Genomic DNA, 23,808 nt, shown 5'->3' on the forward strand with positions numbered 1-23,808 from the left:
ATTTCTTTGCCAGCATTTTATGTAGGTTTTTGCATCTCAATTGCTTACTATGCTTGTCCTGTAACTCCTTTTACACCTTCCTTTTCTAATTTGGTATAAATATTAAAGTAGCCTTAGGGAACAAGTTGGGAAGCATCTCATAGTTTTCTCTTCTTTAATGACTGTGTACAAGATTGAAATGATCTGTTTTTTGCGTGTTTGCTGGAACCTGCCTGAAAGTGATCTACCAAACCCAAAACCAGTTGGCCATTGAGTTGATTCCATCTTTGTAGGGAGATCTTGAACTACTGACCCATTTTGTGTAGTGATTAAAGGCCTCTTCTGATGCTACTTTACTTAGAAAATTTTCACTGCATGTTTTAGGCTGTTAGGATTTCATCTTTAAATATTATGTGGTTATCACTGTTTTCCGCCTTATCCAGGTCAATTAATCCCAGATTTTCCGTTTTCCTGAAGTGAGAGTGTGTATCTACTCCTGGTACCAATTCCCTAATCTAAGACTTATTTGCAAAGAAAGATACAACCCAGCCTTGAGTCCATAATGTGAGGTTACAGTCTCATATTATGTGATTTTTTTTGTAGTTGTTTTTTTGTTTTGTTATTTTTTTTCTTTTACATATTCCGTAATTGTTCTTTTTCTTAAAATTTTTTTATTTACTTTTTTTTCTTTTTTCATTTCCCACCTATCTAGCAGTTTTAGGAAACCTGGTGGAGTAGTGGTTAAAAGCTACAGCTGCTAACTAAAAGGTTGGCAGTTCAAGTCCACCGGGCGCTCCGTGGGAACCCTATAGGGCAGTTCTACTCTGTCCTTTATGATCCCTATGAGTCGGAATGGATTAGACAACAATGAGTTATTGGTTCTAGTGCTTTTAAGGTTGTGCATTTCAGGTTCAGGTCTTTAATCTAGCTGAGAGCCAACTCCGGGTTCAGTGTGGTGAGGTGCTCAGTTGCATCTGTGCATCAAGAGAAGGCGCTTCAAGAACTAGGGGAGAGGGCGGCAGGGATGCTCAGAGAGGGGCACCCGGGAGAGGTGCGGGGTCCTGGGCAGCCCTACCACAAGCTGGCGGGGAGCAGGAAAGAGCTGGCTTCAGGAGCCTTTTGTGACAGTCCCAGCCCACCCATCCCCACCCACACCTAAGACTGGCCAGACTGGCAGGTCCCAACAGAACTCGGGGACCCTAAGGCCATAGAGGGCGAGACCCAGGGTACATACCTGAGCCTGATCACAGCGCATATGATGGGATAGGAGGGCAGAGGAGGCATATGGGGACTTGGGTCCAGACAGTGGACACAGAAGGGTGAGAACTTGTGGTTAGCGTCAGGATCTGAACGTGGAGGCCTTCGAGATGCACTTCCTGGAGGAGAAGGTGAAGCCACAGAGGCCACACTGCCTGGCACCCACCCTGTCCCCTTCCCAGGGCCCCAGACTGGACTCACCGCCTGCGCTGCCCTAGGAGAGCTCCCCATGTGTGGTACTCTTAGTTTGAGGAGCAAGAGAGCCCGCCCTGGTCTAGGCTAGGGAATTTATTTCCTTTGCTCTCATCATGGGTGTGAGCGGACTCTTGTCTGCACAGACGAAAGACGAATTATCAAAATCAGCTCAAGACTCCAGATTTGACTTAGATATCATAAATTAAAACAGAGAAATACAACTTTAGCAATAAGTGCCTGCCTGGAGCCCAAGTTGCATTAAAAAACAAAAAAACCTGAACAAGATCCCAGAGGGAGTGAGTGATAGGAGCCTCCTTCTTTTGCCGCCCTCCTGTGGTCCCAATCTTTCTCTTTTCCCACCTCCCAAGACTGTATCAACTACTCTGAGATTTTTAGAATAAAGATACCCAGGAATATCACTGCTCCCACCCTGTGAGGATTTCCCCAGTGCTGGGTTAGACTAAGACTGAGAATCCTCCAGAGGCTTCCGGGTCCTGTGTACTGGACGATCAACACACCGAGGTTCAGAGCCACTTCATTTTTCCTGCAATTGGGCATGACCCCAGGACATGTCTCTGAGAGTGCTGACACTTCCAGAAGCCAATGACCCCCTCACTGAGTTTCTCTGTCTTGGTCTCAGGATCAGTCAGGACAGCTTGTCACCTCAGGAGTGTTTCTGTTGAAGGAAACCTAAGCAGAACTATGGGTTTGTCCCTCACACCCTGCAAATCTGCCTCCTCTGAGTGGGGCGAGGAGCTACTGAAACATTGAAATCATTAAAACTAGCAGAAGCCACAGCCCATGGTACTGGGAGGGAGAGAGAGGTGGAGAGGTATAAAGACCCAGTTGTGAAGGCGACCAGCGGCCAAGATGTCCGAAGCCGCAAAGCTGACAGAAGCTGAATGGCCTCAAACCCGCTGCTCCTGAGCCCATTTCTTCTTTCAATGGCAAAAGCCTTTCCCTGCTCTTATGCGACTGGGCTGGAAGGGCCTTTGACTTATAACATGAAGCAGCCTCCAGAGCCTCTTGGGGCAAGTGATGGTCAAGGAGGCTCTGCCCAATCCCACCCTGCCCTTCCCAGTTGTCAGAGGACCAGGAATTTCAGTCTTCCAGCTCCTGGGCTGATCTAGTGACTTGTAACAGGATTTCACTGGACCTCGAAACTTTGGAAGATGGGAAATACTGCCTGGGTCCTGGTCTCATTACAGAACTTACATACAGGATAAGAAGAGGAGTTTGGGGCTTGACACCTGACATCTTAGCAAAGGTTTCAGTTTGTTTAGGAGGGAAGAGGTAAAAGAAGGCAGTGTCTACTATGTTCTTTTCCATGTGTTTAGGAAATCCTCACGAAGAGCCTCTCAGGTTAAGGAGTGATGGGAAATGCCTTGGTTTACTCTTAAAATTTGCCCTTGAGGCATTTTCTTCATGGAGGGCATGTAAAATGTTGTCTATTCAAGGAAACACTCTAATTCTTATGTAGACTTTGTACAGAATGACTATGTATGAAAACTAAACTTGGTACTTCAGCAAAGAGGTTACTTCTCAGGGAAGGCCCATGGGGAAGTTTGTACCAAATTCTGCGGTGCTGCCATTATTCCAAGGAGCCCTGGTGGTGCAAAGTTTAAGTGCTTGACTGCTAACCGAAAGGTCAATGGTTTGAACCCACCCAAAGGCTCAAAGGAGTAAACATCTGGCAATCCTCTCCCATTAAGCTTAAAACTCAGGAAACCCTGTTGGGACAGTATTGCCTTCACTCTGGGCCTCAATGACTCAGAAATCCACTCGATAGCACCTAGCAACAAGAACAACAAGCCATTGCTCCCAATGTGCCTGAAACGCCTCTCTGGGGAAGGCCGGCCTTCAGAGCCAGCTCATGGCCACATCGGAATTGAGACTCATTTTTTGTTACCACACCTTATTTTGGGTCCCAAAATTTAGTTTCCATTTTATTCACCAGACTTGACTACAGACATCTTTCAGATATTGTCAAAATTAATTCTATTCTCTAGTAATGATTTTCTGTCAAGAGTATGTTCCCAAGCATTTCCAAGAGACTGGAAAAACTTTCCAAAGAGTCATGTCCAGCGCCATGTTGTGCAGTGACTACAGTATTAACACAGTATATTTACCCACATAGTTCCCATGTTTTCTGCTTTCCTGAAATACGGGTGAAATTCCAAGTCTACCTCCTGAAGCACTTCCATTAGAGTCTCGTTTGGGAGAAGTCTGGTGGCGATGAATTCTCTCAGTTTTCCTTCGCTAAGAATGGCACTATTTTTTCTTTACTCCTGAAGGTAATGATTGGATATAGAAATCTGGGGTAATGTTTCTGATCTTTCAGTGTTGAAAAAATGTTTTTTCACAACATTTCAGCCTCTGTGGTTTTCTGATAATGAAGAAAGAGTCAGTGAAATTATTTTTCCCATGTGAAATCTATTGTTTTCTCTCTAGCTTCTTCCTGGGTATTTTGTTGATCTTTGTTATTCTGCAGTTGATTATGATGTACTGTATTTTTGTGCAAATAATGCACACATTATAGATATTCTTTGCCAACTGAGCCTTCCCCTTCCCGGGTACTCTTATGAGAATGGTGCCTAATTTTATTTATTTTTTTTATATGTTGGTGTAAAAAACTAGCATAGCATACTTGCAAATATGCCGGTTTGGGGGGAGGGGAGCGTGTGATTTGCAAAAAACACGTAACACAATATTTGCATAAAAATATATTTTCACATAGAATTCTTTAGGATTAACCTGTTGGGGTTTGCTGACCTTCTGAAGCTGTAAGTTTACGTCTTTCATCAAATTTGGAAAGTGTTTGCCCAGTATTTCATCAAATATGTTTTCCTACAGCACACATTTTCTCCACTTCTTCTGGAGTTCTAATAAATAAACAGACTTTTTCTCTAATTCTTGAGGCTCTGTTCATTTTTTTCCATATTTTTTCTCTCTTTTCAGAGTAAATATTTTAAACTCATCTTTTTTTCTCAGTCATCACCATTCTGCTCTTGAAACTATCAAATGAATTTTATTTCTACCATGTATTTTTACCATGTAAAATTTTCCTTTGCAAATAGCACCTATTATCTTTCCATTTATTTAAAAAGTGTCCGTGTTATTTCTTGGAGAATGATTAGAATAGCATTTTAAAATCTGTGTCTTATGATTTCAAGACTACAAGTCTGGCTTAATTTTATGAGAATTTTTTTCTTTTTTGTTTTTAGCAGTCTATTGACCCAGTTATGTTCAGGCTCCAAGTTCTGTCCCATCTTCTGTATTCTATGGTTCAAATGTAAGTTCAATTTTTGAAGGCTTTGCAGCTGTATTCAGATCTAATCTATGTGAGCCCCACTCAGTCTGGAACCTTGATGGTGTTCTAACCCATAGGGCGCCTCTTAAAGGATTTGATAATGCTTCTTAGAGTCAGGGCAATGCAGATGCATCTGGGGGGTGAACCAGGATTTCATAGCAAGTCTGCAGAATCTCTTTCTTGCACAGTCTCCTCTCTTTATTTCTCTGCTGCTGTCTGAGTTCTGAAGGAGTGCTTTCCTGGCCCACTGGCAGGAATGCTGGGGCTTTAATCTCTTCATTCTGTTGTACACATAAGTGACTGGTTCTACCTATGGGGCCAAAGCACTGGATGGACAACCAGCCAAAAGGCTGGCAGTTGGAACCTGTCAAGAAGCACCTCAAAAGACAAGCCTGGTGATCTGCTTTTGAAAAGTCTCAGCCTTTGAGGTAGAATTGACTAGGTGCCAGTTAACAGCAGAGAGAGAGAAAATGTAATGGAGCTTTCTCTACAATATTTGGTTCTTCCATACTCTGGTCAGAGAGAAGGATTCTCCTCTGCCAGAGTTTCAGGTGTCTGCCCACCTGCCCACCTGCCCGTCTCTCTCCTTTATGGACCCTCTATCCCATTTATATGAGAGAGGGCTTCTCTTGGAGCTATTTCTGTCCACAACGGATGTGCAGCTCTGGGATTTGGGCTCATTTAATTTCAACCTCTGGAATGTTCATACTCTTTGTTCTGGTTTCCCGCCACCTCCCCAATCCACCTTCAACAGTTTCCCTTGCAGAATCCTCAGATAGAGTCCCATGCATTTGTCCAGATACTTAGCTGTCAGATACCAGCATAGCCACCGGGGAAGTGCTGGTTGTGGTTGAGGGGGAGGGACTGTACACTGAAGGAGCTGCAAGATCTGGCTGCCTTGTGTGAGCAGGACGGGGGTGTGCTGAGGGACGAGTGCTGAAGGTGCTGAGTCAAGGGGAGTTTAATATAAAGTTGGGTCAAGGAGAGTTTGTTGACAAGGATTTATTGCCGTAGCAAGGGTTCTGGAAATGGGTTTAATATGCTGTGGGATTGCTTTTGGAAGGTTGGAAAAGGCAACGGCCCAAATTCTATGAAATCGAAATGCCAGACCTACTGTGTCGGGTGTTGGAAGAAGAAATAAAAGCCTCCAATATGTGGGCATTTCTTGGAGGTCCTGAAGGACACCCATTTCATCAAAAGAATAAGGAACGTGGAGATGAGGGGAGCACCAGCAACATGGAGCTTATCCAATATGTATCCTTTGCAGGGGGTCCCTGGGTGCCACAAACAGTTAAGTGTTCTATACTAGCTGAAAGTTTGGAGGTTTGAACCTAACCAAAAGAACCTCAGAAGACAGTCCTGACGATCTGCTTTTAAAGGATCACAGCCTTGAAAACCCTATTGAACACTTGTACTATGCCCACATGGGGTTGTCATGAGTTAGAAATGACTTGATGACAGCTAACAAGAACAATTCTCTATAGGATCAGGTTTTAGTGGGAGCTGGGCTGCCTAGTAGCAATGTAAATCCCAGCTGAACAGAGGCCAGGTGGAAGTACTTAACTGTCAGAAACAAGTCGTGTGTAGATTACCATAAAGGTCAGTAGCTCAGAGTATTAGTTATCTCTTGGTGCATAACAAATTCTCCCCAAACTTATCAGGTGTGAGATAAATGGAAAAATATTAAACCCATTCCGATAAATTTGGAACTAGACAAAAATTTTGCTATCACTCAACATAGTTTTTAGGTGAAGGAATAAACTAGAAAATTTAAATAACTAGTACAAGTATTAAAAGAGATATTTAAAATAATGATGATATAATTATATACCTGCATAAAAGACAAATGCATCAAAATCAATGGTTTCTCTCCAGTATAGAATAAGGGTCTAAAATTGGCAAGGGTGGGAAGGGCAGACCGTTCTCTTTCCCTTACTACTTGACTGTACCACACTGTGTCCAAAACTGTAAAATATTTAGCAAAACATTGTTTTAACCAGAGCAGCAAAGGACCTCTATGAGGGAAAACAGTGTATTAAAGTACATAAAATGAAACCTGAATATATGCAAAAATATGCCATATTTTCAAATGGAACGTCTTGTCGATTAAATGGAGGTCCTTAAAACTAATATATAAGTGGAATGCATTTCTAGCCAGAATATTAAGATAGTTGTTTTTGAACTGTATACAGTAATCATATGCTACAAATACTACAGTAGATAACAAAGAATAGATAACAAAGAATATTCCTGTTGTTACGAGACTTGGAGGCAATTTTTGACTCAAAGCCATCCCATTTGACTGCCCCATAGGGTTTTCTAGGTTGTAATCATTATGGGAGCAGAACACCAGGTCTTTCTCCCTTGGGGACACCTGGTGGGTTCGACCTGCCACACTTTCTTTGGACTAGCAGTTGAGCACTTAATCGCTGCAAAACCAGGGCGGTTTTACCAAAGTAAAACATGAAAAAGCAGGATAGTGACAGGTGTCTACCTCTTCGGGTAACAGAACAAATTGATATTACATAGCATAGAAGCTGACAAGTCGACCAATGAAACAAAATCTGTTAAGAAGTCACAATAACTTACAAAGGTCGTATTTCAAGAAAATTATATTTATTTAATAAATGGTGCTGACTCAAGTGATCGTTCTGGGGCACAAAGCTTGCAAAAATGTGATACACAAATCATAGATTTGGGAAATCATGTGAAATGGAGATGACAAGCCTTAATAACAATTTCCATTTTACACAGAAGGATAAAAGTTATGCACTTGAACAATGAGCAGTGAATTCAAACAGTTCATTCAGAGTAAATCCACATGCCCAGTAAACATAGTCCAAGTTCAGAAAATATCAAACTGCCAGTGAAACTGGCACAATTTGAAAATCAGCACCACCTATAGCTGGCTGGGCTGTGGGGAGAAGGATGCCCTGAGAGGTGGCTGGAGAGGTGCATTATGGCAGCCTCTAGGGGAAAGATATGGCCATGACTCTGTACTTTTAACATTCTTTGAATTGGAAATCTCACTCTGTGGAGTCTATTCCACAGAAACAAATCCTGTAGTACACAAAGGATAGTTATTATTAATATGACGAAACTTTGACTGTCCATTGATGGTGGAATGATAGATAACTTATGGTAAAGCTACATCCTCAATAAAACAGGGAGTCATTAGAATGAAAAAGAGTTGTAGTAGTTGAGTGGGAGAAATCTCTATGAAGTATTATGGAAGTATTACTGAAACAATCAAGGTGCAGAGAAGTGTATATAAAATGAGCACATCTGGGTTAAACAATATCAATTGTTTGAATATGCTTGAATACCTGTGTATGTTTATGTGTGTGTATAAATGAGAAGACGAGGGTACATGCAAGTCTGTGTGGGCTTGTTTAAGCAAGGATAGGAGAGACTACTTACCACATTGTTAACCTGAATTACCTTGGATTCACTTGTGGGAAAGAACAGGGGGAGGAGAGTTAGAACATGCAGGAAGAGTGGACTTAAAAAGCATGGATGATAATGTTTCCATTTTAGTGGTGTTATGTATGGACAAATAAATCTGTCTTGAGCAGAGAAAGCCAGAATATTCCTTAGAAGTAAGGATGGCTTTGGACATCTTATCAAGAGGGACCAGTCCCTGGAAAAGGACATCATGCTTAGTAAAGCAGAGGTCCAGGGAAAAAGAGGAAGACCCTCAATGAGATTGATACAATGGCTGCAACAGTGTGCTCAAATATAGCAACGATTATTAGGATTGCAGTGACCGGCCGAGTTTTGTTCTGTGGTGCCTAGGGTCACTGTGAGTCAGAACTGACTTGATAGCTTCTAACAACAACATGTACAAGTCCAGATAAAGTGTACTGAATTGATATCATCTATTTAAATTATTCATGTAAGTTAAAGACCCAAAAATATAGTGTTAGTGCCATATCTAATGACTTACAGAGAATCAAGGTAGAATGTCAAGTGAAAGAAGGGGCAAGAGCAATGTGGATAGAGTGAGACCAAGTTTCCATAAAAGCAAACATCCCAGCAGATGTACTTGTGTACCTGTGACTGTGTATATGTGTCCCTGCAGAGAAGTGTAGGGAAGGACACATATGTGTCTATTAACATTGGATACCTTGTGGGAGTGGGAGCAAATTACATACGAGGGTGGGACCCTGACATAACTTTTTTGTCATACAAATCTGTAATCTCGAAAATGTAATAAAAAACAATTTCAGAACTTTGGAAGTTGATAAACATCATAGATACATGTATATTTTAATGTGTTTCGTTAGATATTTTAAATAGGTGAAAATTTTCTATAATGACAGACAAAAGATTTTAATCACTGGAAGGAGAGCACACCACAGACAGTAATAATCAGATCCAGTGCATTTCTTCTTGTTCTTGGAACCAGTGAGCTCTTCTGGTCTCTATAACTGGAAATGACCAAAAATAATTTTGGGAAGTCAGTAGAGTTACCCCTCAAACACGTTTGCAAGCACATGTCTACAGCTAAATGTAGAAGGCTGGACACCATGTGCGATTCACTAGGTAACTCATGAGGCTCCGGAAAATTCTCTTTCCTGGATGTGCTGGTACCACCTCCTCCCTGCCTTGACCCACTGTATAACCCGCCTTTGTGCATTCGAGGCCCTTTTCAGGTCTGAGCCTAGAGCATAGAGGACATCAACCGGGAAAGTAGCTTTTAAGAAGAAAGATGTTGATCAAAAGACTTCAGAAAGCAGTACCTCCCCAGCCAGCCTCTCCCCAGCCTGGGAATGCCAACCCCTCCCACCCTGATACCTCTGAGAATCTCTGATTTTTTGTTCTGGATCCTTAGGAGACTGCAGAATTTACCTGGTCTGAACACCTTGGCTCTTCTCTGCCTGTGGCCCTCTCCCTCACAGGAGCTGTCTCTGTCACTCTGAGGCATACACACAGGACAGACTGTGGATGGAGGTGCCCATCCTAGAGGTCCTGCCCTCCTTTCCTCTGCCCTCTGAGGTCTCATCGCCCAGAGAGATGGATACATCCCTGTCATGTCCAGGGCTTCCCCACACCTGGGATTTGATGTTGTGACTGAGACTTGGTCTTTTTTGTCCACTGTTGAGCCTGAGCCTGAATTTCCCTCTTCACATCCATACCTGTGTTCTCGCTCTTCTCCCCAGGTTAAGAACCCTCTCCTCTCTTTTGCTTCTTTCATCTCAGATGGCCTTTTTCTTCCAGTTCTTTGACCTCGGGACAGAACAGATTTGACCACGGAGGGGGGGGGGGAATTAACGAGATTTATTGACGTGTCAAGAACTGGAATGTACAGCTTTATTTAAAGGAGAAGAAAAAGTTCCAAAGCTCTACCCCTTACCCGAGGACATACTCTACAAGAAATACCCTGTAAGCACTGGATCAACTCTTATCCAGAAATGGTTAACACCCAGGGGGATTTTTCTACACCACCTCCCACTTACATTCCCCTAATGAGGCAACAACAATGCATCCTAATCAGAACCCCAAATTCACCCTAGGAGACCAGAAGACATGGCTGGGGTGAATTCATTTTCCTTCACCGGGCCCTCCTCTCCTCCTGCCAAGCCTTACCTCTTTCTCTGCCTGTATGCTGCTGGGAAGGGACCCAGAGTCCTTGGTTTAGGGCTTTATGCCCACTGCTCACCTGCAGGCAGGTTTCCTGACACCCTGCCATCTCTCTGATTCTTTCTCCTCCAAAGAACTCACTGATACCCCCTTCACCATCACACCTCACCAGGGTCCCCCTTAGCCTCCCAAGTCCCACTGAAATCCCATTCCCCTTTCCCTACTTACTCTGTGCTCATCCTTAGGGGTCCCAAGACCTCACCATCAAGATGAGGCCTGTCCTGTCCTCTCCTGGGCCAGGGGAGCCTCTGAGGGGACCTGGTGTCTGTGTTCAGCTATCTGGGGCTTCTTCCTTAGGGCTGGAGGTCTTTGTGCCCTTAGGGTGGAAGGCTGGTGGTCACAGGGGAAGGAGGCTAAGATCTTCCAGGGGAGCTGGGTTAAACGAACCTGAATGGAGGTCTCTCATGAAGGGCCCTCGTTTCCAGCCCAAAGGCCCTGCTCCTCCTAGTCCCAGGGTGCTAGCAGGTCTTTAGGTCCTTCCCCCTCTGGCCTTGGTGCTGCACCTTCTGCGGCCTGGCCTGCCTCTGCAGCCTGTCCAGCTGGTGCCTCAGCCTCTTCAATTCTTCTCTCTGCTTCTCCAGCTGCTCCTCCAGGCGCCTGCAGACTGCTCTCATCTCCCTCACCTCCCTCTTCTTGGAGGCCATCAGGTAACGCCTGGCCAGCAGGTGGCAGCGTTGGGGCCTCCCCTGGACTGAGCCTGGCAGCGGCCTCTCCAGCAGCTCTTGAAAGAAGACCCGGCAGCTGAAGCTCTGGCTCACACCATGCGCCGCGTGCGCAACCAGGGCCTCCCGGGACTGGAACAGGCGGCCGCAGGCCACGCAGCGGAAGCCGCGCTCACGGGTCACCAGCCACTCCGGGGTGGCTGCGCGGGGGCTCTCCCCATGCTTCTCCCCTTGGTCGGTGGGGTCCGAAGTACAGGTCTGGGGCCCCTCCTGCCAGGGCTCCAGGGTGCTGACCAGGGACTCAGTGTTGGCCAGACTGGGGGCAGAGCCGATGGTGCTCTCCTCAGAGAGCTCAGCCTCAAAGACCTGGGGCATCTTGCCCACGGGGGCAAAGGAGGTTTTGGTCTGCGAAGCGACCGCCGCCCCCTTGACTGTGCGCATCTGGGTGAAATATGCGCACCTGACCCATTGTTTCTCTGAAGTAGCCCTGTAGCTGGAGGAGTGAGAGGTCTGCTCGGTAGAAGATGAAGGAAAAGGGCTCTCTGATGCTTTTGGAATCTTCCTGGGCCTGGAACTTGGGCTTTTTGCTTGGGATGTTGTTGATTCTTGGGCATTTTCCTCTTGGATAGAGACCTCTGAGAATAGTAGATTTAGTTGAGCTTTCAGGGTCCTTATCCTCACCTGTGACCCCAAAGCTTTGGTCATAGGGACCCCTGGAGGCCTCTCCATCACCATATCCTCCACCTCTGCAGACCCCATGGTTTCTTTCTTCTTCCCCAGAGACCCACCACCCTTTGGGGGCACTGCTGTGGAAGACAAAGTCTCCATTGTAAAGTGGCACTGTTTATGGTAGTTCATTTTTTAAGAAATTATTTTTCTTTAATTCCACATTTATTGAATTCCAATGAATTTGTTCCTTCGGAACTTAGAAATGACCTCATTCCCCTGAAACTTCATAATAAATGTGTGACGTCATTGAAAGAAGTTTTCTATGAGGGTGATTTTCTTAGTAAATTTGGGGTGTAAACGCTCAAAGGAGAGCAATGCTCACCTCTTTTCAACCTCTTTTACTGAAAGGCTGTTTTACGGAGAAGTTATACTTAAAGAGAAGAATGCGTATATTTAGTTAAGACTCTTACGTGTATACCTCTTTCTTGTACCCTTCTTAACCAAGCTACAGTAGGGGATTAAAGTTGCTTTTCTCGGAATAGAAGCCCTTGTCCTTATTAGAGGAACTCCTTCAGCGTGAGGCAGAAAGAGATATCCGTATCTGAGAACCTGATGCCAGAAACCTCAGACAGACAGCACACAACCACCTTAACTGGGTGTGTCTGGGTGGGTTGCCTATGTCAACCTAAAGGTCTGTGTATGTTTGTGAATATGTGGGAAAGACTGTAGACTTCAGGATCCAGAAAGAGATAGAGCTAGGTCATGTGTGTTGGATGGAGGGAAAGCTCCAAAGACAAGATCCAGAAACGGAACCTGCCAGCAGTGTGTTAGAGGGGTACAGAGACCAAGGAGGGAGCAGGAAGCAGGGCTCAGCTACCAAAGGGCAGAATGGGGCAGCAACAGAAAAGACAAAGGTGGTACACTAGTTGGAGAAAGGATGGAGAACTGGGAATGATAGCAGAAACTGAGGTTAGCTATAGTTGGAATTTGAAAATTCTTTCTTGCTAGGCTTTGAAAACATCATGCTGATTGAAGAAAGTTAGTCATAAAAGGACAACTACTGTATGATCTTACTTGTATGAAATAAGCAAATATATAGAAACCGAAGATTATTGGGGGTTGCCAGCTGTGACAGGGAGGCGGGAAGGGTCTGAAATCTTTCACTGTCTCATCTCATGCTGTCATTCTTAATCTCTTTATACTCTCAATACTTTTTCTTTTTAAATTTATAACATTTCTATTACTTAATCACCATATAACTTGAGTTTTAAATTCAAAAAAAGAGAAATGAGTAAGAGAAGGTGCCACTGTGCAATACTTTGTGTCAGCTAGGCATCAGGGAACCAGAGTGACAGAATGCACTTCTTCTTTGCGGAAAGCTTGAGGAGAGTCATGGCAGCTACAATGACCATGTCATATAGACACTCCAGTAAAAGGGCTGGTTAACTAGAACTTTGGAAATTGGGTGAGTGGGTAGAAAGGAATGCATTGCAGAGAAACTGAAGATATATATGTATGTACATATATGTGAATTAAAATAACTTTGTGTAGCTAGTAATTGGCAATGATAATTCATCATGGATTTCTGAGCAGAAGATCCAGGTAATGATACCTGACTTCAGGAAAGTTTGCTTTGGCATTATTGTGCACAGAACACCCAAGGAAGAAATACAGCCCCTCAACGGGAGCTGATGCACTGCTTCAGCAAATCTTAGGATATAAGTTTAGAAGAAAAGCATCATCTCCCGAAGGTCATAAAAGTTGTTTGTGAGTATATACTAGATTTTCTTTTATTTTTTTTTATTGTGCTTTAAGTGAAAAGTTACAATCCACGTCAGTTTCTCATACAAAAACTTATGTACACATTGTTATGTGACCCTAGTTGCTCTCACTGCAATGTGACAGCACACTCCTTCTCTCCACCTGTGTTCCCTGTGTCCATTGAACCAGCTCCTGTTCTCCTCTCCCTCCTCACCTTGACTCCAGATAGGAGCTGTCCATATAGTCTCATGTGTCTACTTAAGCTAAGAATCACACTCCTCACCAGTATCATTTTATGTCCTATAGTCTAATCTTTGTCTGAAGAGTTGGTTTCAAGAATGGTTTTAGTTTTGACAGACAGTGTGGGGGTCATGACCTCTGGGGTACCTCCATCTCAGTCAGACCGTTATGTCTGGTCTTTTTACTGGAATCTGAGGTCTGCATCCCACTTTCCTCCTGCTTCATCAGGGATTCTCTGCTATGTTCCCTTTCAGTGCAGTCATTGGTGGTAGCCAGGCACCATCTGGTTCTTCTGGTCTCAGGCTGATGGAGTCTCTGCTTTATGTAGCCCTTTCTGTCTCTTGGGCACCCCTTGGACACAGTCCCCTGGAGGGACAGTGGCAGGGCTGGCAGTAGCAGTCAGGATGCAGTTTCCTCCGGGGGAGACAGCAAGTCTCACAGTCTACTCACAACTCCGGAACCAGAGAAGAGCAGTGTTGTTGGCAAAAGCTAAGTACTTGCATTCGTTTTACTGTGCGCTCAGCCCCCAAGACAGCTTCAGTAGCTGTAGATCTCCCTGCACCTGAGATAGGTGTTGCTGTGCAGCCTGAGCCATTCTCCTGGCCTTGGAGAAGGAATAAATTAACAATTGGGGGAAAAGATAATCTGCCAGCTCCACTAAGCTGGGAAGCTCAGGACAGAAGAAGCTCCTTTCCAGGCACAAATGCTCCATGGACTTTGAATACCTTTCACCCCTGCATGGACCTGTGTAGGCCCATTTCGGTAGATTAGGCCCTTGTTACTGCAGTGGTGTATGTGCTGGGTATCCAACTTCAACTGTTTCACCTTCTGGTGGAGAGGTGTGTTTTTGATGTTTGACACTGCTCTGCCTATTAAACAGGGTCCTCACCTACCTACGTTGGGGGCCTGAGGACTGGTGGCTCCACCCACATCATCTAGACACCCACAACAGGGGTCCAAGGATAACAGGTGCCTCCCAGTCCTTACAAACAAAAGCGTAGGGTGCCTGTGGTCTGACTGCAGAACCCACCTACCTGTGCACTATAGAAACAGAGGTGCACTTTCCTCACAGATACTTGGGAGATGGTTCTCAGCAACCGTCTTTGTTCAGAGTGTGACCCCCTGCTGCAAGCAGATACCTGTGTCTACAACAATCACCCCTCCCCATATAAGACTATAGGACGTGAGGACCTACAATTGATGACCAACTACCTAGACACCTGAGCTGAATCTATACAAGAAAAGTGAATGGACTCCTAGGCTCATATACCTGGTAACAGGTCGAGCCATCTGGTGACAGGATGTTAAATCTTGAAAGTTGCAAATGATCAAGCAAGCTCACTCAAGCAGCCTATTTGGGCATATCAAAACAAAACAAAGCAAAAAGCTAGGATACAGTAGGCAAAAGTAAAAAAATAAAATAAAATAACTTATAGATGGCTCAGAGACAGCAGTCAATATCAAATCACATAAAGAAGCAGACCATGATCACTTCAACAATCTCTCAAAACAAAGAATCAAGGAATCTTCCAGATGAAGGTGTTTTCCTGGAATTACCAGATGTAGAATACAAAAGGTTAATATACAGAACTTTCAAGAGATCAGGGAGATCAGGCAAAATGCAGAACAAGCCAAAGAACACACAGATAAAGTAGCTGAAGAAACTAAAAAGTTTACTCAAGAACATAAAGAAAAATTTAATAGGCTGCAACAATCCATAGAAAGAAAGCAATCAGGAATTCAGGAGATTAACAATAAAATTACAGAATTAGACAACTCAGTAGACAGAGGAACAGTATTGACGAAATGGAAAGCAGAATTGGTGAGATTGAAGATAAATAACGTGGCACCAATATATTTGATGAAAAATCAGATAAAATTATTTTTAAAAAACATGAAGAAACCCTAAGAATCATGTGGGGCTCTATCAAGAGAAATAACCTATGAGTGATTGAAGTATCAGATTAGGGAGGGATAACAGAAAAGACAGAGAGAATTGTTGAAGATTTGTTGGCAGAAAACTTCCTTGATACCATGAAAGATGACTCATTGAACCCCACATAAGGTAGATCTCAAAAGAAAGTCACCCAGACATATTATAAAGAAACTTGCCAAAACCAAAGACAAAGAGAGAATTTTAAGAGTGGCTAGGAATAAATGAAAAGTCACCTACAAAGGAGACTCAATAAGAATAAGCTCAGACTACTCGAGAGAAACCATGCAGGGAAGAAGGCAATGGGATGACTTATATAAAGTGATGAAGGAAAAAAATTGCCAGCCAGCATCATATTATATCCAGCAAAACCGTCTCTCAAATATGAAGGTGAAATTAGGACATTTCCAGATAAACAGAAGATTAAGGAATTTGTTAAAAAAAAAAAAAAACCTACAAGAAGTACTAAAGAGGGTTTTCTGATAGAAAATCAACAATATCAGATATCAACCCAAGATTAGAATGCAGGACAGAGCAACCAGATATCAACCCAGGCAGGGAAATTACAAAAATAAATCAAGATAAAAAAATGCTCAGAACAGGGAAACAGTGATGTTATTATGTAAAGGATGACAATACTAAAATAATAAAGAGGGAGTGAAAAATGTAGTCATAGATCTTTCACACACAGAGATAGTCAAGGGGATAGAAAGATGTAAAAGTTAGGTTTAAACTTAGAAAAATAATGGCAAATATTAAGGTAACCAAAAAGGAGACTAACAATCCTACACATCGAAATAAAATACAAGAAAAACATAACAACTCGGGAAAAAAAAAAAATCAACAATGAATAAGAGGAAAAGACAATATACAAAGAATAACTACTCAGTACAAAAAATTAAGCAGAAAAAAGAAACTCGACAACATACAAAAAAAGATATCAAAATGATGGCAGAAAACTCATAACTACCATAATTACACTGAATGTAAATGGACTAAATGCACCAATAGAGACAGAGAGTGAAAGAATGGATTAAAAAACACGATCCATCTATATGCTGCCTACAAGAGACACTCCTTAAAGACACAAACAAACTAAAACCAAAGGATGGCAAAAATATATATCAAGCAAACAACAATCAAAAAAGAGCAAGAATGGCAATATCAATTTCTGACAAAATAGACTTTAAAGTTAAATTCACCAAAAAGGATAAGGAAGGACACTATATAATGATTAAACAGACAACATACCAGGAGGATATCACCATATTAAATATATACACACCCAATGACAGGGCTTCAAGATACATAAAACAAACTCTAACAGCATTGTAAAGTGAGATACACAGCTCCACAATAATATTAGCTGACTTCGACATACCACTTTGGTGAAGAACAGAACATTCAGAAAGAAGCTCAGTAAAGACATGGAAAATCTAAATGCCACAATCAACCAACTTGACTTCACATACATATACAGAACACTCCACCCAACAGCAGCCAAGTATACTTTCTTTTCCAATGCATATGGAACATTCTCTGGGAGAGACCACATATTAGGCCATGAAGCACACCTTAACAGAGTCCAATACATCAAAATATTGCAAAGCATCTTCTCTGACCAGGAAGCTATAAAAGTAGAAATCAAAAACAAAAAAAAAAAAGCAGGGAAATGAAATCAACCACTCAGAACCTGAGCATACCTTGCTTAAAAACGACTGGGTTATAGAAGAAATTAAGGATGGAATAAAGAAATTCACAGTATCCAATGAGAATGAAAACACTTCCTACCAGAACCTTTGAGACACAGGTAAAGCATGCTCAGAGGTCAATTTATAGCAATACATGCACACATTCAAAAAGGAGAAAGGGCCAAAATCAAAGAATTATCCCTACAACTTGAACAAATAAAAAGAGAGCAACAAAAGAAACCCTCAGTCATCAGAAGAAATTAAATAATAAAAAGTAGAGCAGAATTAAATGAAATAGAGAACAGAAAAAAAAGTTGAAAGAGTTAACAAGACCAAAAGCTGGTTCTTTGAAAAAATTAACAAAATTGCTAAAACATTGGCCAAACTGACAGAAGAAAAAAAGGAGAAGAAGCAAATTACCCAACATCACAACAGACCCAACTGAAATTAAAAGAATCATATCAGATTAGTATGAAAAATCATACTCTAACAGCTTTGAAAACCTAGAAGAAATGGATGAATTTCTAGAAACACATTGCCTACCTAAACTAACAGAAACAGAGGTAGAACAATTAAATAAACCCATAACAGAAGGAGAGGTTGAAAAAGGTAATTAAAAAAATTAAAAATCTCCCAACAACAACAACAACAAAGCCCTGGCCCTGACAGCTTCCCCGGTGAGTTCTACCAAACTTTCAGGGAAGAGTTAACAGTACTACTAGTAAAGGTATTTTAGAGCATTGAAAAAGATGGAATACTCCCAAACTCATTCTATGAAGCCAGCATATCCCTGATACCAAAACCAGGTAAAGACACCACACACACACACACAAAATTACAGACCTATATTCCTCATGAACTTAGATGCAAAAAACCTCCACAAAATTCTACCCAATAGAATTCAATAACATATCAAAAAAATAATTCACCATGACCACATGGGATTCATACTAGGTATGCAGGGATGGTTCAACATTAGAAGAACAATCGAAGTAATCCACCATATAGGTAAAACAAAGGACAAGAACCACATGATCTTATCAATTGATGCAGAAAAGGCATTTGACAAAGTCCAACACCCATTCATGATAAAAACTCTCAGAAAATAGGAATAGAAGGAAAATTCCTCAACACAATAAAGGGCATTTATATAAAGCCAACAGCCAACATCACCCTAAATGGAGAGACTCTGAAAGCACTCCCTTGAGATGGGGAACCAGACAAGGATGCCCTTTATCACGACTCTTATTCAACAGTGTGCTGGAGCTCCTAGCCAGAGCAATTGGGCCAGATAAAGAAATAAAGGGCATCCAGATTGGTAAAGAAGAAATAAAAGTATTTCTATTTGCAGATGACTTGATCTTATACAGAGAAAACCCAAAAGAATCCTCAAGAAAACTACTGAAACTAATAGAAGAGTTCAGCAGAATATCAGGATACAAGATAAACATACAAAAATCAGTTGGATTCCTCTACACCAACAAAAAGAACATCAAAGAGAGAAATCACCAAATCAATGCCATTTACAGTAGCCCCCAAGAAGATAAAATACTAGGAATAATATTGTAACCAGAGACATAAAAGACCTATACAAACAAAACTACAAGACACTACTAAAAGAAATCAAAAGAGACTTACGTAAGTGGACAAACATACCTTGATCATAGATAGGAACACTGAACATTGTAAAAATGTCTCTTCTACTGAAAGCGATCTATAGATATGCTGCAATTCCAATCCAAATTCCAAGGACATTTTTTAATGTGATGGAGAAACAAATCACCAACTTCATATGGAAGGGAAAGAGGCCCCAGATAAATGAAGCATTACTGAAAAAGAAGAACAAAGTGGGAAGCATCACACTACCTGATTTTAGAACTTATTATACCACCATAGTAGTCAAAACAGCCTGGTACCGGTACAGCAGCAGACACATAGACCAATGGAACAGAATTGAGAATCCAGACATAAATCCATTCACTTATTAGCTGATATTTGATAAAGGCTCAAAGTCAGTTAAACGGGGGAAAGACAGCCTCTTTAACAAATGGTGCTGGCATAACTGGATATCCCTCCACAAAAAAATGAAACAAGATCCATACCTCACACCATGCACAAAAACTAACTGAAATGGATCAAAGACCTAAATATGAAATCTAAAATGATAAAAATCATGGAAGAAAAAACAGGGACAACACTAGGAGCCCTAATACATAGCATAAACAGTACAAAAAACATTACTAACAATGTACAAGCACCCAAAGAAAAATGAGATAACTCCTAATAATCAAACACTTATGCTCATCCAAAGTCTTCCCCAGAAGAGTAAACTGATTACCGACAGACTGGGAAACAGTTTTTAGCTATAACATTTCCGATCAGCATCTGATCTCTAAAATCTACATGATAATGCAAAAACTCAACAACAAAAAGACAAATAACCCATTTTAAAAATGGGCAAAGGATAGGAACAGGCACTTCAACGAAGAAGACATTCAGGCAGGTAACAGATACAAGAGGAAATGCTCACAATCATTAGCCATTAAAAAAAAAATGCCATTAGAGAAATGTAAATCACAACTACAATGAGATACCATGTCACTCCAGCAAAAAAAGGCTGCCATTAATCCCAAATCACAAAATAATAAATGTTGGAGAGGTTGTAGAGAGCCTGGAACATTTATTCACCACTGGTGGGAATTTAAAATGGTACAGCCACTTTGGAAATCAATCTGGCACTCCCTTAAAAAGCTAGAAATAGAACTACCATAGGATATGGCAATCCCACTCCTTGGAATATATCTTAGAGAAATAAGAGCCTTTATACGAACAGATATATGCACAACGATGTTCACTGCAGCACTGTTTACAATAGCAAAAAGATGGAAGTAACCAAGGTGCCCATCAACAGATGAATGGATAAATAAATTGTGGTACATTCACACGATGGAATACTTCACATAGATCAAGAACAATGATGAATCCATGAAATATTTCATAGCTTGGAGGAATCTGGAGGGCATTAGGCTGAGTGAAATTAGTCAGTTGCAAAAGGACGAATATTGTATGAGACCACTATTGTAAGAACTTGAGAAATAGTTTAAACAGAGAAGAAAATATTCTTTGATGGGTACGAGGGTGGGGAGAAAGGGAGGGAGAAGGATATTCGCAAATTTAGATAGTAGACAAGAACTATTTTAGGTGAAGGGAAAGACAACATACAATAAAGGAGAGGTCAGCATAACTGGACTAAATCAAAAGCAGTTTCCTGAATAAACCAAATGCTCCGAAGGCCAGAGTAGCAGGGGCAGCATTTGGGGGACCATGTTTTCAGGGGACATCTAGGTCAATTGACATAATAAAATCTATTAAGAAAACATTCTGCATCCCACTTTGGTGAGTGGCGTCTGCAGTCTTAAAAACACTATCAAGCGGCCATCTAAGATGCATCCATTGGTCTCAACCTACCTGGAGCAAAGGAGAATGAAGAACACCAAAGATACAAGGTAATTATGAGTCCAGAAGACAGAAATGGCCCCGTAAATCCGAGACTACATCAGCCTGAGACCAGAAGAACTAGATGATGCCCGTCTACAACCGAAGACTGCCCCGACAGGGAACGAAACAGAGCATCCCTGATGGAGCACGAGAGCAGTGAGATTGCAGACCTCAAAGTCCCATAAAAAAATCAGACTTAATAATCTGACTGAGACTAGAGGAACCCTGGAGGTCACGGTCCCCAGACCTTCTGTTGGCCCAAGACTGGAACCATTCCCAAAGCCAACTCTTCAGACAGGGATTGGACTGGATTATAGGATAGAAAATGATAGTGGTGAGGAGTGACCTTCTTGTCTCAAGTGGACACATGAGACTATGTGGGCAGCTCCCGTTTGGATTGGAGATGAGAAGGCAGAGGGGGACAGAAAGTGGCTGAATGGACACGGGGAATACAGGGCTGAGAGAAGGAGTGTGCTGTCTCATTAGTGGGAGAGGAACTAGGAGTATATAGCAAGCCATATACAAATTTTTGTATGAGAGACTGACTTGATTTGTAAAGTTTCACTTAAAGCACACACACACAAAAGATGGAAAGAATACACAGAGTCACAGTACCAAAAGAAATGGTCGACTTTCAGTCGTTTCATGAGGTGGCATATGATGAAGAACTGGTAGTAGTGAAGCAAGAAGTCCAAGCTACACTGAAGGCACTGGTGAAAAACAAGGCTCCAGGAGCTGACAGAATACCCACTGAGTTGGTTCAACAAACAGATGCAGCACTGTACATGCTCACTCCACCATGCAAAGAAATTTGGAAGCTAGCTACCTGGCCAACAGGCTGCAAGAGATGCACGTTTGTGTCCATTCCAAAGAAAAGCGATCCAACAGATTGTGGAAGTTATCAAATGTAAATCATAGTATTAGTAAATATGGTAAACAAACAAACAAAGAAACTCTATCTACTCTACAGTGAATATGACATTCTATCCCCAGGAGATCTAGTGAGTTTATGATGTTTTTGTTAGGTGCTGTTGAGTCAGTTCCAACTCATAGCGACCCTGTGTACAACAGAACGGAACAGTGCCCAGCCCTGGGCCTTTCTCATTGCTATGTCTGAGCCCACTGTTGCAGCCACAGTGTCAATCTGTCTCATTGAGGCTCTTTGTCTTTTTCACTGACCCTCTACTTTACCAAGCACGATGTCTTTTTCCAGGGGCTGATTCCTCCTGATAATATGTCCAGAGTACGTGAGACCAAGTCTTGCCACCCACCTTTCTAAGGAGCATTCTGGCTGTACTTCTTCCAAGACAGGTGTGTTCATTCTTCTAGCAGTCCATGGCATATTCATTATTCTTCACCAACAACATAATTCAAGTTTCAGTTCTTTTGCCTTCCTTATTCATTGTCCAGCTTTAGCTGCACATGAGGCGACTGAAAATATGATGGCTTGGTTCAGGCACACCTTAGTCCTCAAAGGGACATCTTCGATTTTTAACACTTTAAAGAGGTCTTTTGTAGCAGATTTGCCCAATAAAATATGTCATTTGATTTCTTGACGGCTGCTTCCATGGGTATTGATTGTGGATCCAAGTAAAATGAAATCCTTGACGACTTCAGTATTTTATCTGTTTATCGTGATTTTTTTCTTGTTCCAGTTGTGAGGATTTTTGTTTACTTTATGTTGAAGTGTAATCCATACTGAAGGCTGAAGTCTTTGATCCTCATCTTCAAATCCTCTTCACTTTCAGTAAGCAAGTTTGTGTCATCTGCATGTCTAGGCTGTTAATGAGTCTTCCTCCAATCCTGGTGCCCCTTCTTCTTCATAGAGTCCAGCTTCTTGGACTGTATGGATTATATGTTTTTTTAAAGACACTGAGTTTTTGGTAATTTACTACGGTAGCCCTTGAAAATGAATACAGAGCCCTTCACCAAGGACAAGTCAAGTTAGCACCAAAAATGTTTTTTTTAAGGGTAGCCACGTAGCATGAGACATGGCAGTTTTTAAAAGTATGAAGTAAAACTTTCAGCTTTGACAAAGAAAGGGCTCCTCTAAGTCCAAGTTCTAAGTCCATTGCTGTTGGGTCAATTCTATCTCATAGCGACCCTAAAGGACAGAGTAGAATTGACCCATAGGGTTTCCAAGGAGTGGCTGGTAGATTCGAACTGCTTGGATAAGTATTGTGAAAAAATACAACCCTGACACACAACTTTTCTGAGCTTAGTATTAAAACAAAACAAAACAAAAAAAAGTTGGTATCGAGTGGATTCTCACTCATAGGGACCCTACAGGACAGAGTAGAGCCTCCCCACAGGGTTTCCAAGGAGGGACTGGTAGATTCAAACTGCAGACCTTTTGGTAGCAGCCAAATGCATAATCATCGCACCACCAGTGGCTTTCAAATCAGCTATAGGCTGATGATCTTCAAATTCTTAGAACCTGGAAAACCTCACAGTGGTATCCACAGCTGGGAACTGTTCTCCACACTTGGATGACCTCAGACATCCAAATCTAACTTGTCCGGAAAAAAATCTTTTGGTCATTTTCTCAAGTTTGTTCCTCCATGGTTTTCCACATGGTAGAGAATGGCTCTGGTGACCATGCGCTCATGGTAGCCTGAATTCTAGAAGTCACCTTTGATTCTCCATTCCCCTCATCCCATACATCTGATCCACCAGCAATTCTTGGCAGCTCAAGCTCCAAAGTTCACCTGAAGCCTGCCCACTGTTCCCACCTGCACTGCCACCATCACTGCTCACCCTGACCACTGCAGAAGCATCCTCACCAGTCCTCTGTATTTGCTGTCTTCAAGTTCTCCTGGGCTACAGTTAATTCCTGGGACACATTCTTTCTCAAGACCATTGAACAATAGAAGGAGAAGGGCATTTAGTTGTATGCTACCTCCTCCGCTTGAGCTGCATGCCCCTCAGAAATCACTTTTCACTGTCCACTCTATAATGTCTCTATTCCAA

At 42.2% G+C, this 23,808-nt stretch overlaps 1 protein-coding gene across 1 annotated transcript; it reads right to left on the reverse strand.

Annotated features, from left to right (window-relative positions):
• Positions 1-859: 859 nt before the first annotated feature.
• Positions 860-23,346, reverse strand: LOC135229187 (protein FAM170B-like). Its single transcript, XM_064278932.1, has 2 exons — positions 9,880-23,346; positions 860-9,171 (listed from the first exon to the last, which is right to left on the reverse strand). Exon 1 carries the CDS (start codon positions 11,902-11,904, stop codon positions 10,843-10,845), a length of 1,062 nt encoding a protein of 353 aa, XP_064135002.1. The 5' UTR covers positions 11,905-23,346; the 3' UTR covers positions 860-9,171; positions 9,880-10,842.
• Between the last annotated feature and the right edge of the window lie 462 nt (positions 23,347-23,808).

Source organism: Loxodonta africana, unplaced genomic scaffold (assembly GCF_030014295.1).
Source record: "Loxodonta africana isolate mLoxAfr1 unplaced genomic scaffold, mLoxAfr1.hap2 scaffold_126, whole genome shotgun sequence".
Lineage (NCBI taxonomy): Eukaryota > Metazoa > Chordata > Mammalia > Proboscidea > Elephantidae > Loxodonta > Loxodonta africana.

Bases quoted from the DNA above. Each gene is read 5' to 3' on its own strand.
- LOC135229187 (XM_064278932.1), bottom strand. From the start codon at position 11,904: ATGAACTACCATAAACAGTGCCACTTTACAATGGAGACTTTGTCTTCC.